Source organism: Larimichthys crocea, chromosome X (genome assembly GCF_000972845.2).
Source record: "Larimichthys crocea isolate SSNF chromosome X, L_crocea_2.0, whole genome shotgun sequence".
Classification (NCBI taxonomy): Eukaryota; Metazoa; Chordata; class Actinopteri; family Sciaenidae; genus Larimichthys; species Larimichthys crocea.
In genome coordinates, this window is record NC_040020.1 from 8,490,946 (window position 1) to 8,510,816 (window position 19,871).

At 43.9% G+C, this 19,871-nt stretch overlaps 2 protein-coding genes across 3 annotated transcripts in view; one reads left to right on the forward strand and one right to left on the reverse strand.

Annotated features, from left to right (window-relative positions):
• The window catches only part of LOC109140889 (endonuclease domain-containing 1 protein), a 3,234-nt gene extending 3,005 nt beyond the window's left edge, over positions 1-229 (reverse strand). Inside the window, exon 1 of the mRNA XM_019269223.2 lies at positions 96-229. The gene's annotated coding sequence lies outside the window, so the exon portion shown is untranslated. The remainder of the gene's footprint in view (positions 1-95) is intronic.
• The window catches only part of LOC104926689 (phospholipid phosphatase-related protein type 5), a 52,061-nt gene that overhangs the window by 21,865 nt on the left and 10,325 nt on the right, over positions 1-19,871 (forward strand). For both annotated transcript variants that reach the window (XM_027283688.1, XM_027283689.1), the window contains exon 3: positions 6,262-6,450. In XM_027283688.1, the coding sequence (XP_027139489.1) occupies positions 6,262-6,450 (189 nt within the window). The remainder of the gene's footprint in view (positions 1-6,261; positions 6,451-19,871) is intronic.

Here is a 19,871-nt window from a genome sequence, read left to right on the forward strand (position 1 = left end):
ACATACACATACACATACACATACACATACACATACACACACACACACACACACACACAAATACAAATGTATAAATAAGAGGTAATAAAACTTACGAGCTGTGACAGGTCGTCCAAAAGTCAACGGTGTCTTCGTGTTTCTGGAGCAGTGGAGGGCAGAAGGACTTCCTCGACTGTGAAACAAGCTCGTGAAAGACGTCTTACTTATACTGAACATCCAGCAGGTTGGGACGGTGGAGGATGTGCCAACTTCAAGTAACAGATTACTCTTAATAAACCAGTTTCTCGAGAAAGATTTCACAAAGTTCTTCTTTTCAGTTCAAATGAAATGAAGAAATCCAGACATGTTGGGACGGTGGAGGATGTGCCAACTTCAAGTAACAGATTACTCTTAATAAACCAGTTTCTCGAGAAAGATTTCACAAAGTTCTTCTGAAGAAATCCAGACATGTTGCATGTCTGGATTTCTTCATTTCATTTGAACTGAAAGCCATAAAGAAATGACTTTCTCACATAGCAGGAGAAATGTTGATTCTGAAATAAAATGGTAAAAATGGTTGAACTCTTCAGACGGAATTTTAAAACATCATTGCAGCAGCGACTTAAGAAATGTGTGTTTTCTAAATATTGCAGAGTCACTGCAATATTGCTCAATAGTTGCTTGTCCATTGTTTCTGCTTCTAACACGTCAACTTTGGGGACTAAATGTTGATTTGCTGTGTAATAACGAGATAATCAGCGTTATTCACTTCACCAGAGGTCAGAGGGCATCATATTATGGCTGATCCATGTTAAGCTGAGCTATAGTACAAATGTTTCAACACTTCCATAGGATGAACACTGGAGAGCTACAAGGCGGCTTTGTTCTGCACGAGTTGAAGCTTGACCAAACAACCAAATTTTGTCATTACAACAGTTAATGTGGATCTAAATGACCTGACAAACGTCTGACAAAGATCTTTATCATAAGATTATATCATCCAAACCAAATGTCAGTTCACAACAAACCACTGCTGATCTGATCTGACAAACACAGCCTTCAGTGTTAGGATGCTGCAGAACAGACCCAAAAGCAGAGTTGGATGAGTTTCAAACAGGAAACAGGAAGAAGCAGGGGAATCATGAGATGGCAGAGGGCAGGCAATCTGAGCTGGCTGGGGAGAGGTTTGCGGAGAGAGCAGGCAGATCTTTGGCAGGAGGTGGTGGTAATTATCCTGAACACAAAGAGACTGACAAAGAAAGACAAACTTGCAAAATCACTGAGCTGAAACTATTTTCAAAGAGGCCTGAACATAACTACCACTGTAGGCAAACCAACAAAGACATAAAACAGAAAGAGAACTCTCTTTAAACTGAGTCTATCTTATTAAGTTCAACAAACCGAGAAAGAAAATCCTCACTGTCTGATTTAAAACTTCATGACTGAACACGTCAGAAACAGCCTGAACTAAAGAATCCAACAGGAATCTTCTACGTGGAGTCAGTGATATATAGAAACCAAACTCTGCCCAGTCCCAGTGATCAAATGAAAAACAAGTTAACCACAGTTAACATTCACAATCTTCCATCAACGAGGCGAGCTCACACACACTAAAGAAAACCAGCTCCCAGTTTAAATGACCGCTACGCCCCAATTCCAAAAAAGTTGGGACGCTGTGTCAGTTTAAAAAAAAGTCAAAACAAAGTGAAATGTGTGTTTTCATATTTTAGAAATTTCTTAAATGGAGAATAAAGAGATCATAGTCAAGTCACTGTGACTGAAGAGTCTTACTTTAAAAGGAGTTTACGAATACAGGTAGAATACACTGACAAAGAGTACACTATAAATGAAAAAAAGAATGTACAGTACTTGTACTTTTACTTTCAGTACTTAAGTAGCAGTTTTTTACGTACTTCTACTTGCAATACTTAAGTACAAAACATTTTGAATACTTTTGTACTTTCACTTAAATATGGTGTTTAAAGAACACTTCGACTTCTACTCAAGTCACTTTTTTGATATAGCACTTGTACTTCTACTCCACTCTTTTACTCCAGTACTTTATACATCTCTGGCAGCTGACGAGGTGAGCAGAGAGTCCAGAACCCTGTGGACCTCGTGCTTAGATCTCTTCAGTTTAAAATCCTCATACAGACGTGCAGATCACTGCACAGCTGCCATCTCAGGTCAAATATGTTAAACCTGTCCCACGCACCCAACCCAACCTCTGAGACCGGTCTGCTGCTTCTCTGGACTCATCTCATATATATATACACACATCATATATTTCTATTGTGATTGTCAATTTCTCTCTGTTATTGAGACAGAGCAGTTTGTTGATCGAGTTCTCAGAGTTTTAAAAGTGTCGACGGCTGAGCAACCTGCGACATAAATCATATTTATTTTAGCATTCTGTGCCCTCCTCACCGCTGCACTCATCTCACCATTGTTTTATATATCTGCATAGATATACATATTAATATCTGTTTATGTTTGCCGTGTTGAGCTTGTTTGTCTATATCTGTGTATGTACATGGAGATCAACATGAACTGTTGATGCTTTCTAACCTGAACCTGTCTTCTCATGTATTATTGCACACACATGCTTGTTGCACAATGACATGCATAATGTCCCATGGAGAATCTGTATTTGTCTTCAGATGTTTGTTTAAACTTTGATGGGTGTTCGTAGACCTCCCTCGCGTTCTCTTCCTCCCACCTCTCCACACCTCCCTCCCTCGCTCCCTCCCTCAAGCCTTCTGTAGCTCGGCAAGAAAAACAGGAACGGCTGATGGAGAGAAACGCTGAACACGGCGTGCCTGTGTCAGAGTTCCTCCTCAGACATGGGAATGCACCCACATGCCTGCAGACATATTCAAACACACTCTGCACATGGGAAAACACACACACCCACACACACACACCCACTCGCAAAAGAAGCTTGTGGATGGAAACAAACGTGGAGAAACACGGAGCTGCTTGTTGGTCTATTTATAAAGTACAGGCTGGAGGTGTTTGTATAGTTTGCCAGCATGCGTGTGTGTGTGTGTGCATGTATGTGTGTGTCTCTGCGTCCTTCGTGGTTTGGCCCTCAGGGCTTTTGTTGTGTTCTCACTGTGATGCTCTCCTCGCTCGGGACCCTCAGTGCAAAGACGACCATGTTTCCTACAAAAAGACAGAAGTGGATGAAGTTTGAACGTCGCCACGGGAACGTGCAGATCAACTATTTGATTTTGAAAATGCGTGTAGGGAATCCACAGATGTCTAGTGGCTGTGAAGGAAGCAGGAGATTTGAATTGGGTCACCCTCTCTCTTGGATGTTCGTCGTCTCTCTTCAGTGTGTGATAAAGCTGAAACATGTTGCGTGGAACGAGCCTCCCTGCTGCATTAGTACAAGTGGGACTGTTGTCACTTCGCTGAAGAGGATAAACATGTCGGAGCAGGTTCTCTCACTTGTTTAGTTGTTCTGCCACCATGACTTGTTTCCAGTTTAGTGCTGTAGAGCACAAAGATGTATGTACACGACCATGTTTGACATTTTGTTGGTGTTGTACCACAGACTGTATAAAACATGGACGTAGTCTCTGTGACCTCCCACACAGGTCGTGGCTCTGGTCGTCTCCATGTTGACAGTCCTACCTCTGCCAGGCAAGAGGTAGAAAGTGTGTGGACCTAAGGTGGAGCTGAATATGCCACCTGTAACCACACCCACCTGTCAGTCAAAGCGCCCATGCTCTTAACCCTGCATCACTTTCATCCTTAATATAATGTGAAGAGGTGAGTTTTGGGAAATCTGCTTCCACTCGAATGTTACATGAGAAAATCGCTCAGCAGCGACTTCCTGGAGTGTTGTCATCACTGTGAGGTTGCCAGGCAACCAGCGTAAAGGCTGGTTTACATGGGCTCTCTGTGTGGATTCATCCTCGTGCACCGGTGTGTCCGTGTCACTGTGTGCGTCAAACAATGGCGACTGAAAGTGAAGCCTCCTTTTCCTCTGCCTGTGTCCTCGTTTCCTTTTTCTGCCCGTGATGTGAAAGGACGAGGGGACGGACAGGAACACGTCATGCAGAGCTGCAGCATCACGTGTGTCTCTCTGTGCTCTGTCTCTTCTTAAATAGCATATTACAGTAATTAACTCAACCTGATTGTCACCTCAGTCCTCCCTTAAAGTCCCCATGAAGTCACAATCGATGAGTTTCTATCATATGTCACCTATACTCCAGTATCATGTACTAATTTTAACATCCAATCAAAAGCTTTCTCTCTCCTGACGCCTTCGGAGTGGAGTGCTTCCTGTTTGATCCGGTCTGTGAATGACTGTGAGGCTGATGCAGTCATCTCTGTCCGGGCCTCACTGATCACTGAACAGAACCAGAACCACAGAACCTTATCCAGACTTTATTTCACGTTTCTCTTTTCATTCTGCAGTTCTAAACATATTTAGGTGTTTGTGCGTTATTCCTTATTCTCCTGCAGCGTCCATAACAATCATGTAAATCAGACAATGACGTCATTTAGCGACTTTCAGGACAGCCAAGTTGGAGTTGGCAACACTTCACCGTACCTGTGCTGTACACACTGCAGCAGTTCAACGCTTCATTGGGCCTAACTCACCGTGAAGCTATGAATTTTTATCTTTCAGTTTATGTGCACGTTCTATAAACAAGATATATTAGACAGACTGAGGCTAACTGTTTCCTACCGCTTCCAGTCTTTATGCTAAGCTAAGATAGTCGCCTCCCCTCTGTGCTGTGGTGAACTGGCGACCACCACCTGCTGATCTTTTGCTCTCTCTGTCTAAACCTGTTGGACTTTGCATGTTTGCATGAGTCTTGATAACCCGACATCTTCCTTTATCCTTCAGAAATGAATCACAGTCGACACTGTGACCTGTGGAAGCATGGATTTAATAACAGGAATGATATGCAATGCAGAGCATCAATTAGTGATGTCATTAGTGTGTACCTGTGTCAGGTCAGTGTGTGAGCGCCTCGTCTGAGGTCTGGCTTTGACATATTTGTTAGGTCTTGATCCTTTTGTGGAGGAGAAACAAGTCTCTATTTAATTATCATAGTAATGTTTTATACATGTTGGAAGCCTTTGAGGTAAACGAACACTAAACTGTGTCTGTGTCTTGAAGCTGTGAACCGGCTCAGCCTGCCAGTCGAGGCTCTCCTTGTGTTTAGCTGCTGATAAACTCGTCCTTCACCTACAATGGAAGTTAATGAGGAAACGTCGAGGCTGCAGATTACAGCCGCTCGCTATATTTAAACCCGCCTCTCCCTTTTTGAAAAACTTCTTCTTGTTTCAGGCCTTTTGTTGTTGTTTCTTTCCCCCACGGGGCTGCACAATCCTCCAGTGTTACAGACTTAGAGAAGCTGTGTGTGTGTGTGTGTGTGTGTGTGTGTGTGTGTGTGTAAATGTTTGTTTCTTGAGTCAGTGTGCTGTTGACTGGAGTCTAAGTGAATAATTAGTACTCGTGCATGTCTCATCTGTGCAGAATAACGTGCTTGTCTGTGTTCATCAGCCCCTCGACCTCTCACATACGATCTGTTGTGAATTTTTTTATCATGAAAATCCTCTTTAAACAGTTATGAAGGTCATACAGTATTTTAAGCTTCACGCCTCATGCTTTGCATACAGCTGGTATTTCACAACAGAAGTTATGCAGAGTGACACACATACATACATAATTCTGCTCATCCAGCCTCTCTCTCTCTCTCTCTCTCTCTCTTCTTCGTCTTGCCTCCTCTTGTCTTCTGCTCTTTTTCACCCCATCTGTGTCTCACCCCCTCTCCTCCTCCCCACCTCTCCTCCTCCCCCCTCGTTCAGTTCTTCCTCTTCCTCCGTACAGCGCTCCTTTGATCGCTCTCCATTTGTTTCTTTACCCTCCCACTGCATCCTGACAGCACTGAAGGGATCTCTCTCTCTCTCTCTCTCTCTCTCTCTCTCTCTCTCTCTCTCACCCTCCCTCTATCTGTCTTTCTCCTTATTTGTCTCCCTCTGTCTCCCTCCCTCCCTCTCCCTCTCATCCTCATCCCTCACTATCTCTCCACGCACACTTGATTCATTTTACACATTACGGAGGCATCCATCATTTTGCTCTGAGAAGGAAAGATCTCTCCTTTTTTTTTATTCTTTTTTTTTATTATCCGTGACAGCATTATTCCACTCTTCTTCTTCTTCTTCTTCTTCTTCTTTTTTTTTTCCAACTCCCACACTCTCCATCCTCCTCTGTGGATCCAATCCTAAAAATCTGGAACCAATATGTTTTATTTCCAGCTGGTCATCATGGCAGGGACCGTTCTGCTGGCGTACTACTTTGAGTACACGGACACGTTCCCCGTGCACGTCCAGGGCTTCTTCTGCTTCGACAAAGCCTACTCCAAACCGTACCCGGGACCTGAGGACAACAGCAAGGCGCCGCCCGTCCTCGTCTACTCCCTCGTCACCGCCATCCCCACTGTGACGGTGAGTCTGTGCTCTAACTTACTCTTCCACAGGTGGTCATCACAAAACACACACACACACACACATCTCACAATCACCTATAACATGTGACACACACACACACACACAGGGATATTTCCTCCTTATGCACACGTGGTGTTTGTGGATTGAGAGTGCGAGAGAGAGAGATGTGTGTGTGAGGTGTGTGTGAGGTGTGTGTGAGGTGTGTGTAGGTGTGTATCCTCGTGGTCTCACAGCTCGCTCTCTGTTTTGTGTGGATGCGTTCTCTGTCGTAACCATGGCAACGGGCACTATATTTGTCCTCCGTAGAGCTCGTCAGAGATAGCTACAGTGTGCAGAGAGAGGAGAGTCTGTCCTTATTTCCAGCCTGCGTGACGGCAAATCTGAACCAGAATAAAGACATCGGCTCTGAACTGTTTGGCTTCATCCAGTGCACAGGAGGAGGCTCAGCTTCTGTCTCATTGAAGAACAGTTTTAATAATTGAACATGTAGAAAGTGATTGTAGGTCATGAATCCTCAGCAGCTCATCGCTGCAGAAATGTGCAGCCTGTCAGAAACTAAATATTCAGCTGCTCCACGTCAGTTAAAGACGAATACTGTAAGTGCAGTAATTATTGTTATTAGTCTGCATACGCTGGATTCCAGCACAGCGCTGAGTCTTCCTCGTCAGTGCAGCCAGACTTTATTAATAATGAAACTGAGCTTCAGGTCCTCATCAAAGCTTCCGTCTCGTCCCCCAGGGCTCGTCTCTTTCATGTCCTACAGTTAAGTGGCATTACGACATGGCTGCCTCTGAGCCATGTATTAGGGCAGCACACACACTTCAACACACACACACACACACACACAAGCAAATGTGTATAATCACACACACTGGGTCATTCGCTTCTGTACAGAGGAGACGAACACAGCCACCATCTTCATCTTCGTCTCTACGTTTGGATGGTTCACTTGACTTTTGGAAATTAACTGTATCTTTTTGTTTATTTACATTTTAGTTTCTAATTCTAGTCACATGTTCACACATGAAACCTCTTCAGATGATCCAGAACACGGCAGCGTGCCTGGTCTTCAACCAACCCAAAAGGTCACATGTCAGCCCGCTGCTGATGGAGCTCCACTGTCCACCTGTAGTCTCTGGTTCCCCACCCACCTACTTGAACGTCCTCATGTTACCTCTGGCTCTGCCACCTGTACACTCAGAGCAATCCAGACTTTTCTCATCTGTTGTTCCCCGTTGGTGGAACGTCCTCCCAGATCAGGGGCGTCCCTCTCTACCTTCACAAAAACCTCCAGCTCTTCAGAGAGGACCTCCTCTGCAACACTACAAACAGCTGCACATGATACATGTATCCCCCTCTACAAGACACAGAAACAGCATAGAGAATCAGGTGGATTTTCAAAATAAAAATAAAGTACGTAGCATATTTACATGTAGAATCATATTTAGAAGCACATAAACCAGGAAAGCTGAGCAAGTAAACAAAGTCTGGGGGACTAAAGTCGCGTGCAGGATGGACCAAAACAGCGTTGAGACTCCAACAGTGGAGTCTCAGGGTAACATGCTCGGGGTATTTGAGGTGTGGCGTGACGTTTTTGAAAGTCAGAGCATCGTGTTCTCTCTCTCGCTCCGTCCCACGAGTCTCTGTTCAGATGCAAGAAGAAGAAAAAAAACAGAGATTCACTTCTCTCAGATTTTTAGCCACAAACGGAGAATGGACGAGTTCCTCGACTGACAGCTCAGACGTTTCCTCTGTGTGTGTGTGTGACAGCTCTGATTTTTAAACTCACCAGAAACTCCACGAGTTCTCTCTTATTCTTCCCTCAGACCCTCTCTCTCTCTCTCTCTCTCTTTCTGCTGCTGTCTCTTTATATAATGATGAGTTGGCATACGACTCGGTAACTGCAGCTTCTCTTGAGTTCAAACATTGAAAGCGGTACTGGAGAGATTTAGTATTGGTGCTTCCATACAGCAGGAGGAGCAGGAGATGTTAAAAACAATGATTTGTAAATCCTTTACAGCTTTTATTCAACTCAACGCTTGAATAACCACAGGTGAACATGTTCATCAGTAACAGGTGATAGGATCATGATCGGGGATAAAAGGCTCAGTCGTGCGATGTTCAACACTTGAAAAATAGTTTGAGTTTCTGGATTTCACCGTCTGCAATCCAGAATCTCATTCAAAGATTCAGAGAATCAGAGAAATCTCAAAACACTGAGTGTCCGTGACCTCCGACCCCTCAGGCAGCAGCACCTACAGAGAGAAAGACAGATCAACCACATATCCAGATTTCTCTGGACCGAGTTCATCTGAGACGGACTGACGGGTCCATGTTTCATGTCGTGGAAGCCAAACTGTGATCTCTCCCTCAAACTAACCGAGGCCTTTTTTTGGAGTCAGCGTTGAATTAGCTACATCTTCACTTTTTAGATGATGAATGAATGAAATGCTTCATGTTTATAAGTTTGCCATATTACACTGTAGTAGTGGAGCTTTTATTCTCCTCAAATCAAGGCTGATGAACCCGAAGTGACCTAAATTCATGACTTTAGAAAACAATGAGAACTAGTTGAAGATCTGATCAGCTGTTTGCACAGATGTTCTGCCGTCTTTGTTGCAGGTCCATTTAAATGGCGTCTCACCAACATGGTAAAGTGGCTCTTTTGGTTTGTCATGTTTGAATGCACCTTCCTGCCGGCGCTTTCACATCATTCCAGTGATGCATCAGCTAAAGGCAAAGTAAACATGGATGCAAACAATGCAGCATTTAACATTTATAAAATCAGTGTTGCAAATGTTTTATGAGGAAGGAAATCTCAGTTCACTCTGTGCTTTGGTGAATAACACTGGTTACTTATTATTTTACGACTTACTGTATCATACTCTTCCCTTTTTTGACTGGACACACCTCAGGTATATTTTCTAAATTTTAGGTTACAGACACCTGTTAACACATGAATGAAGTCCGGTACTGAGGTTGTTTGATGCCACCTGAGCAAGTTAGCAAGGTTTATAGACCTGTAAAGGTGGAGAGATGGTGGAGTGATGGGCTGCAAGTCCACGCTGGACCACCCTTTGGTTCCCAATCCAAGTCCCTGCAGACTGAGCTATTGTCAGCAGCAGTGACCTTATGAACTTATGACACTCAGAGGCCACCATAAAAATATGTTTACTCTCTAAATGCTGCACTGCAGGTTAAAACAGAGTCCACCTCTGCTCTTTATCCCTGACTCCAGACTAACAGTGCTGAACAGCTCAGGGCTTTCAGGTCAAAGTGCACGTCTAAGATTTGAACACACGCGCACTCGAACACTGGCGTGGTTACTCGATTAGGCTGCTGCGCACGAGGCAGACAAAGCCAGAGAGGAAGTGAAATAGAGGCACTTGTGCGGCAAACACGATGGAAGTGCAGCGGTGAAGGTGAACGCGTGGGCGGATGGCGGCGCACATCCTCTCCACCGCTGCCACTGAAAACAGATTCTGCGTGTGCAGGTGGGAGTGTGTGTGTGATCTGAGAATGAGTGGCTACAGGCACGCACACACACACACACACACACACACACACACACACACCCCATATACATCAAGCAGCACAGGTGACATTTCAGCACTCGTGCCAATTATCATGCCAAAGCTAAGAGTGCCATTTGAACCATCAGCTAATGATTTGTCCTTGTGTACGTGAGGCTGTGTTGTGTAGCGGAGACTGATTGCACACTAGCTGCGACCAATCACAGGGTCAGATAGTAATTGCAGGTTTGAGACACATGGTGTGAGTGTTCATCACACGGCGGTGCACAAACACTCGAATCAATGAAGTTTTGAATGTTTATTTTTTTATGTGGGTCAGAAGCATAATGCTAAATGCTTCTGCCCTGGAGAGCTGCGTCCTAATGCCGCTAAATATAAGCCTCTCGAGCCGAATGTGAAGGCGAAGCGAGGGTTCAAAATGCAGCACACAGTGAGAGGAGGAGGAGGCTGTGCAGCCGAGGCACCAAAGACACAAACAAAAAGAAGACGAGGAGCCGCCAGAAGGATGAAGAGTCCAAGTCTGTTTGCTGCTGCTGCTGCCTGTTCAACCTCAAGAAGAGCCTTAATGTATAATGCAGCTCCCTGTGACAGGCGAGGCGTGGAGGAGGCCGTATCATCCAGTCATGCCAGAGTTTATTAAGCGAGAGCTCTCCATTCATGTGTTCTGTCGTTTGCCGTCATATCTGCAGAAACAGACACTGGATGGGGTCGAAGCCACGTCGTGTTTGGTCGTTTTAACAGTCTGTGCACGCTCCGACCTCAGCGTGAGGAGAGCAGGAGGACATGTAGATGCAGATATGAAGAACTGCAGGTCAGAGGTCATGAGGTGCAGAAAAACAAACCTGCAGACGTTAACAGCAAACATCAGGTGGGACGCTGCTTTGACCTCAACAATCAGTCAGAAGACGTGAAGAGACTCAGCTGCTCTGACAACAACAGCGTCAACAAAGCAGACAGGCCACGAGATGTTTCAGCAACATCACGCTGTGTTTGTACATTTTAATACAACCTGTTCTGCAGGTTGTTGCTTTTGATATTTTTACCTGTTTATTCAGTTTGTGTTGTTTCAGTGTGTAAAGCACGTTGTGTTACTTTTTGTTGCAGTCTAAATACTTCCTCGTGAAACAGACGAGGCTGAGAGCTTCTGGATGTGGATTCATCAGATCAGGGTTATATAAAACTGTAATTGTGTGACACACCATCATGGACTCTTTGTTCCCTCAAGGTTCAGCACTGTTGCTGAAGGTCAGAGGTCTTCCTGCTTCCCTCTGTGGATTTTGATGAAAATAAAATGACTTCAGTCCAAACGTAGCTTTTATAAACCGTGTGTCCATCGAGCCTCTGCTGACATGCAGCGAGGTTACCAAATCAAACCTTTTTGATTAGCGCGCAGGAAAAAGATGCAACACTTTATTTTCTCTCTCTTCGATGTGGGAATTAGTTTCCTTCCTCCTCGCCTCCTTCAGGTGAACACGTGTGATTCAGGCTTTAGGTGAGCTCCCATCATGCTCTCTGACTGCTCTATTGTTATGCTAATGTTCAGAAAATTATGTTGTTCAGAAAATCCTCGGGCTTTTCCTCTTCTCATTTTTTGTCTCTCCATTCTATATTTACCTTCTATTGTTATTGTAATCAGAGCTGTCAGCTTTGACAAGCAACCAAAAGAAATCTGCTCACACACACACACACACACACACACACACACACTGTGAAAGCAAAGCTCAAAGAAGCGTCTTTACAGATGGTGAAACTCGTGCAATCATCCTTTTTCTTCTGACATTTCAGAGTTGATTACAATTGTCTTCGATTTGATCACACATGCAGAGAACCCGCACACGCCAGTCCAATGAATACGCGTATGCAAATTGGCCATAAGTTTGCATACTGTTAAGCCTCGGGACAATCCTTCATGAATAATGGAGTCACATATGACAGACCCAAGAGGATTTGGAGGAACTGTCGAGCTTTCTATCCTTTTCTGTCCCAGACCATGTTTCTGAGGACACACAGCTTAAACAGTTTACTGAAACAAAGGGAGGAGATCGTGAAGTTCTGACAGTGGCAGAAAACTCAGATTCTGAGATGAGACTGAGCAGCACAGTACACGGTACACAGAGGACGGTCAAACACAGTTTCACAGCGTCGGCCGCCTCAAAAGGAGACCGGACAATCTGGTCTGGAAGGTTGAGTCGGCTTTTTAGACAGCAGGGGTTGATTGGATGATGAGCAGCAGGTGGTGAGGTGATAATCAGGTGAGAGGGAGACCTGAGGCCACGCCCAGCAACACACACACACACACACACACAAGAGGAGGGAGAAACAACAGGAAGGGCAGGGAGGAGGCAAAAAATCCTCCATGGTGACATTTTGCTGTTGTTCACCTGCAGTCTTTATGTGAGTGTGATGAGCAGCAGACAGTGTAGTGATAAGATAATACTTTATTGATCCCACAACGGGGAAATTCACTTATTACAGCAGCGAAAAATAGAAACCAAGGAGGGAAACACAAGTGTACATATTTACAAAAAGTACTAGAGCATAATGTGCAGGTTTAAGAATGTGTAGTGTGTGACATTAATGCCACCTGTCGCAGTTTATGGCTGTTTTTGTTTATTGGTGAACAGGAGCAGAGACCTGTTCAATAAAACTCATCAGAACTTCATCAGAACAGACACAACCGTCTTTCTTTGTCCAGTCACATCTCTGAGAAGTCTGTCTGTCTGTTGGCAGTCGTGCTTTCTCTTCTCTTCACTCTGATTCTTTAAGCTGCCATGTTGTCACAGGTCACGTTGCTAACACAGATGCTTGAATGTTCCTTCATCTTTATAGGAGTCAAATAAAATGTCTGGATGAACTTAAAATTTTAATTGGGGTTTTAAGTTGTTTTCACGTGAAGCAGCTGTTCAGCACTGTGTCAAACACATAAAACAGTGTTTGTTCATGAACACGTGGACTCTGTGTGAGTGCTGTGTCCAAAGTAAAGGAGGAAAGTTTGTTGCTGTGAGGTCACTCCAAGACAAAGAGGTTCTAACAGGCGTCTGCAGGGTTCTGTCCAAAGACATGACGGTTCATTAGTGATCGGTGGAGTTTCTCTCGGAGTCAGCTCAGATAGAAAATGAATGTTAAAGAAGCAGACAGATATTTGTCCTCTCTGCTGATGAATCATCGGTGTCACCGCTGACAGAGAGAGACAGATATGTGAAAAATGAGTTCAGTGTTTAATAATACTGAAAGCTGTGCTCACGTTCATGCACGGCACTGACTCAGATACAGGAAATTAGTGCGACCATGTCTGACTGCAGGCAGGTGGAGATCAGCTGACTGAGGAACAAGAAGGGATGGATCCGTTAAAACAATGAAGCTAACAAACTTTATCAGCTCACAATGAGAGAATGTTGGAAATGCGACTTTCATGATTGATTAAATCAGTGTATTATTATTTTGACCTATTTTTATACCAATCCAAACAAAGAATGCTACATTTGGTCTGTCTGTCTGTCTGTCTGTCTGTCTGTCTGTCTGTCTGTCCTCGCCTCCTCTTCCTCTGTATGTGCTAAAGACAGACTGCTCAGTGTCTCAGCAGTCGTGTCTGAGATGGAGCGGTGACAAAAGGACCAGGATAATAACGGATAATCACGGCTTTATCCGGTCTGTGCCAATCACACCGGGTAGAGGATTGAGAGATGAAGACAGCAGGCCGTGTAGCCCCCATGTCGACACGCCTGACCAGCTATCTGCTCCCGCTGTCAGAGTCTGTAAGACACGCTCTAACCCGGTGATGAGAACCCTAATCCAGCAATACACTCACTCTAACTCTGGCAAGATTAGCTGCAGGGTCCCTGTTCCCACACTGATCCAGGGTCCCTCTGTTTCTTCTTAACGTGGAGGCAGATCGAAAGAAACACAACGCAATGTATAGGAAGGAAGAGAAGGATGAGGACGAGGAGGAGAGAGGACAAACAGGGTCATACCTCGAACCTTACCGAGTACAAACAGGATTTGAATTGTGAGAGAGAAAAAGAGCATGAAGGGCAGTTTATATGTGAACCAGGAAAGCAAAAAGAGAAATAAAGAGAGAGAGAAAAGAGGGAGATGTTTCTGGTAGCCTAGTTTCTCCTCCACAAAGCCCTGGGAAAGCTGCCCGGCCGTGAGCGAATGAAAGCAGAGTGAGACCAGAGAGAGACGGAGATGGATGGAGAGAGTGTGGGTGATGAAGCTGAAGCAGCTAAATTGTCATGGTTACCATCACTGGTGTGTGAGAAGGCTGCTTGCATGTGTGTGTGTGTGTGTGTGTGTGTGTGTGTGTGTGTTTAAAGTAGAGCGCTGGGTTTGCGATGTCAACAAAAGTCATGTGATATTTGCAGAAGACTCGGTGTAATCCACATGAAGCTTTTCTGTGTTTCTTTTTATAATAAGTACAGAAGAGCTGCTTTCAGTCAGCATTACATCATTATCATTATTATTATAATTATTATTATAATTATTATTATTACAAAAAATTATTATTATTATTGTTATTTATTACAATATACATAAACGCGCAGATCAGCCATCCAGCACAGCAACACATATGATTCACTAACGATCACGGTGTGACCGTGTAACTAAATATAACGTTTTCTCACAACATCTCCGAGCTGTTAATGATCCTCGACACATCTGTAATAAATGCACACTCTGTTAACCCTGCAGACGCCGGGACTGCGGCTCACTGCAAGCAAACACTTTATATTTGTATTTGTAGTTTTATGCGTAACATTTCTCTCTGTTTGGTTCCTGAGTCTGAAAACAAAACAGGTTCTTCCCTGGATGACGCTCAGCTTTCAGAATAAAATCCCAAACTTCAACCCACACAGCAGTAAAGTGGAAGTACTGTAAAACTTGGACATTACTGTGTTGAACTTAAGTTACAGTTACATGATGAGTTTTAAAATCAGCCGGTGTCCGTCTCTGGGAAAAAGCCAAAAAGGCAGATACTGTAAGGTTTAGGTCAGTTGCTTGTCAATGGCTTCCAGTTAATTACAGGAAATTTCACAGTAACAATTTCGCATTTTTGGCAACTTCTGAAAAAACTGTCCAGTCTACCGACTCTTCAGCGCAGTTCCTCCAGAAAACCAGTGTCCATCTCTGGGAATAAGAGCCAAAGAGGTCTCGCTGTTTACTGATGGTGGTTATGTTGAAGTGTTTTCATATGAGGGGAAAAAAAATCTAATAAATTTGGAAACAATGTGGAAAAGTGAGACGACCTGGCCGCTCTGCTGTACCGACTCTTCGGCGTACTCCTACTGAGAAAACATGTAGGGTCGGTATGTGAGGTGATGCCGTCTGGATCTCTGTCAACAGAATCTTGCAGACCTACAAATCTATAGATCTTTATGCTATAATGTATATTTCATGTCTGATTATTGAGTATTTAAATTATCTACAGCACAAAGCTCAGGACTTCATTTCCTGCGCTCTGGGGTCTGAAGGGTTAAGCTTAAGTTGCTTTTTATACACTGTGACGTCAAAGCAGCGTTTAATGCTGCATTACTTATTCCTGCCAGCGTTACACACACTGAGACAAAGTGTGGAGCTCTGTGTGTGTGCTGAACTTCAATGTGTCTGTCTGTGATTTGACGTCTTTCTTTGTGGAGGAGCTGTGATGATGCATGTGATGTTACAGTTGTCTGTACAGTCAGAGATCATCATTAGTCTGCTGACTGCTTTTCGTCAAACACACACACACACACACACACACACACACACACACACGTTTGGTGTCACGCTCAAAGAAGCTAAGGAACATCCTACAGTCGACTGTCACGGTGACACAATAGGTAGAGAATCAAAGAAAGCCAATTAAGACCCACTCAACCTCCGGAGTTTCTCCCACAAACACTTTCAACACAAACATCTTTTCAACTTAAACTTTAAAGTTGTCAGAGTGGAAAAACTACAGAGTGATAAAAAAGTCTTTTCAACAGTTCCCACAGAACAAACACAGGTTCAGCAGAGGATGCCATGTGATCTCTTCTCTGCAGCTGGAGGCAGTTTGTGTCTCCTCTCTCTGTTCTCCGTCACCTCTCTGTGTCTTAATCCACCTCCTCTGACTGGTTGAGATCAAGCAGCAAGAACTGCAGTTCCTCTTCTCGTCCACTAGAGGCTGGCTCCAGAAGTCCCCATGTTAAAATGTCATTAACATTGAAGTTGAACCAGAGAGCAGAATGAGTCCAACAGTTTATTGAAACCAGTTTGTAGGTTTAGCACGATGCTCAGATTATTCTAAGGAGCAGGATGGATTCAGAGTGAAGGTGACAAGACAGAGCTGGATGAGATCCTGACGGCTGTAGTGTTGTGACTGAACTCTGAAGAGGTCTGGGAGGTTGAGCCGGTCTGTTACCCTGTGGAAAGATGCTTCAGTGCTTCCTTTCTTATCTCCTTTAAGATACAGGAGCGTCCATTCTCAATGTGACAAACGCTTCGTTTCACTTTGTGAAGGAGGACAATATTCCTTTTTTTATATCAACCCGGATAATGAAGTCACATTTCACCGGGTTGTCCACGTTTCTACATCCTGCATGAAACAACACAGTAAGAATGAGGGGAAGTATCTAAAAAGCACTTTCTGTAGTCCATTTACTGAACATTGTCGCCACAGATCATGTCGATCTCCCGGAGCACCATGGAGGTCTTTTTTCTCAGTCCTCATAAATTCTCCGTCACATCTTTTCTTGAACTCTTGAAGTTTTCCATCAAGGTCAAGGAAAAGTATTTTTGAAATGACAGAGGAAGTCGTATTCTTGAATATTCAACTCCAACTACAGACGTACAAACACGAGCACGCTGAAAACGCTTCATCACAACATTTCTCTTACCACTTGTGTACTTAGATGTTAAACTTTTCTCTTCATCTTCTAATCAGTGGATACATTTTTATTTTATCCAACCAAAAAGTAACATCTGCTTTAGATGGATAGTGAAAGTCGTCCTCAGAGTGAAGGTTACTCGTGTTAGCCACGATCTGTCAACACTGACTTTTCAGTTTTGCTTCATAATCTCATGTGACTCATGTTTTATGAGTTTTAATCGAGGAGCTCCAACAGAGCCGAGATCATGACCCATTTTGAGTCTAACTATTTTTCTAGAAAGGATTTGGAGGGCTGCTGCACTATTGTTGTCTGTTTGCTGATTTATTCAGTTTCCAGCAACATAGCTGACACAATGCTTTAGTCTAATGTGTTTAGACGAGGGGAGAGTTTAAATATTAGAGCCGGTCATGCTGTTTGATTTCACGCTGATATCAAAGAAGAGAGGAAATGCACGCATGCCATCGGGGATTGTTGGGTAAATAATTTGAGTCTATATAAAGAGTTGCTGAGATTACTTCTCATGATTTGCCATCATATAAACTGAACTGAATGGTTGCCTGTGAAGGAGGCACTGATGTGGTTTGATGACATGCAGAGGGATGGCAGCAGACACCTCAGCATGAACAGGAGTGTGTGTTGTGCTGTGGGCTACACGCTGACAATCCCGATCTGCACGAACCTCAAAAATCCACTGAGCCTCAGAAATACTCTCAGATTCCCTCCATTAGAGACAGACTGAAAATATGGATTTCAGCTCCATCTCATCTTTGTCCTGTCCTCTTATCTCCTCATGAGATTCCTTCCTTCCAGCACATCTTTAAATTGTATCAGTCAGTGGGGTTAGTGTTTTATTTGAAGCCTTGAAATCAAACCTGGCATTGACGTATACCTGGTGAAGAGTGAAACCACAGACAGTATAAAACATGGACGTAAATTCACCCTCAGTACAGTTGTCATGAACGGGGAAATTAGCTACAGAGACCAAAACTGTTTTTTGTACCAGGATACTAATCTGCCAACGCCTGCTTCATTCTCTGCAATAAATAACTGGTCTTCAACAAGTGGTCCACGACCCCTAGAGGTCCTCAGACTTACTGCAGGGGCCAAAGATCATGCCGTCATGTGACGTCACACTACACGCTGGCTTACATGTGACTGCAGGCCGATTATGAAATATTTAAATTAAAAACAAACTAATTAAACTGTTAAAGTTTAAACTGGTTTGTCTACATGTTATTCAACCTGTTGTTTTAAAACAGACACAAACATAATACTTATTAAGCACCAGAAAACAGCAGTGACTGAAAATCTGTACTTCTGTTCTTAAAAAACTACTCAGAGTATTAGTTACTTTCAACATCTCTCTGATGAATCTAAATAAAATGTCTGAAGGGATCAAATTTAAAAAAATGCAGATGAAAGGTGAGAATATGATTCAGATTCTGTGAAGTAGATCACATTGCTAAAAGATAGGTTTGTTGCTTGCACCGACACACGAACTCTTTGGAACGATGGTGTAAGGACCCGGCCGCCCTCTTCTCTGTACTTTGCTTGTCAGGTTGCAGAAACATTTCCTCAGCAGCCGACTTTCATATTTTTCATGCCGCATTTTCACGGAGCTGACTTCCTTGATGATTCCTTGGAGGGAAACATGAAATTCAGAGAGCCTGCAGGGCATGTAGCAGCAGACAGGTTTTGATGTGATTGGTGGTTATAATATGAGCTTGAGGTGTTGAAACGTTCATTTGAGGGTTTACATTGAATGAATATTCATTTCTGGAGTCACTCATCACTTTAATGATCGTGTAGAGTAACTGGACAGTGGATGGTCTTGTTACTTCTCCCTGACGTCTGCTCTGTCTCCATTAGGCTGTCCACTCCTCTATCATTCACTCAGTTACTTTTTTCTGTCCTTCAAAGCTAGTGTTCACACTGATGTCCGGTGGTGATGGACTCCCACTGAGTTACATGCTACATTTCTCCCACCGCCATGTATTCAAAAGTATCTCGTGTCAATACTAATCCCTTGACACTGATGCTCCCTGCTGCTTCTCTGAGCATTCGCTTAGCCTTTGCTCTCAATAAAAGGTCTGTAAAAAATGAAATGTATTGATAGCGCCGGGCATTGAAACGACCTTGGCTCTATCCAGCAGCTTCCAACTCTATGTCTCTGTGAAGTATCAATAGAATCAAGAATACACAAAAGCTCAATTCTTGGCCTTTTGCGAATGCTAGTGCAGATCTTTGTGATGTCTGAACATTTTTTCATCAACAGACTGGACAGGAAGTTTCTTTGTTCTGGACCGCTACTGAAAGTTTTCTACTAACCACGAAACCAGCGTGACCACGGCGCACACTGAAGGGGGCGCTCCCCAGACCCCGTGGAGTTTGAACCATTGCTCGCGTTGAGCCTGTGTGCTCTGAACGTGCACGAACCTTATTAATATATAAAGAATGAATGAAATGATTTTGTGTTTTAGCGTCTTTCAGCTCATTGTTTTGTTTCCTGCTTCAGCAGTGAAAATCCACCACATGCTAGCAGCAAACAACAACAAAGTTAGCGATTAGCTGGTTTAATTAGATGTATTCCACCAGAGTAGGTGGAGACCAAGAGAGCAAAAGAGGGTGCATAGTGGACTGATGCTGCAACCTGAGTGAGCAACACAACCTGCAGTTCCTTAACGTCCACTTGAGGCTGGCTCCCGAAGTGAGTCAGTCTCCATAAGTCCCCATGTCAAATGTCCACTTCACAGCAGAAATAAACTGTTTACAGCCTGGTACAAAAACAGTTTTGGTCTCTGTAGCTAATTTCCCCGTTCTGACAACTGTACTGAGGGTGAATTTATATACAACTCACCTGTTCACATTATATTAAGCTTAAAGTTATGCAGGGTTAAGAGGTGGACGCTTTGATGACAGGTGGGTGTGGTCACGCGTCACACCACCAGCTCCACCCACGCTGAACCTCTTTGGGAGCCGGGCGGGGCAGGACTGCTAAAATGGAGACGACCAGAGCCACTAGTCATGGAGCCCA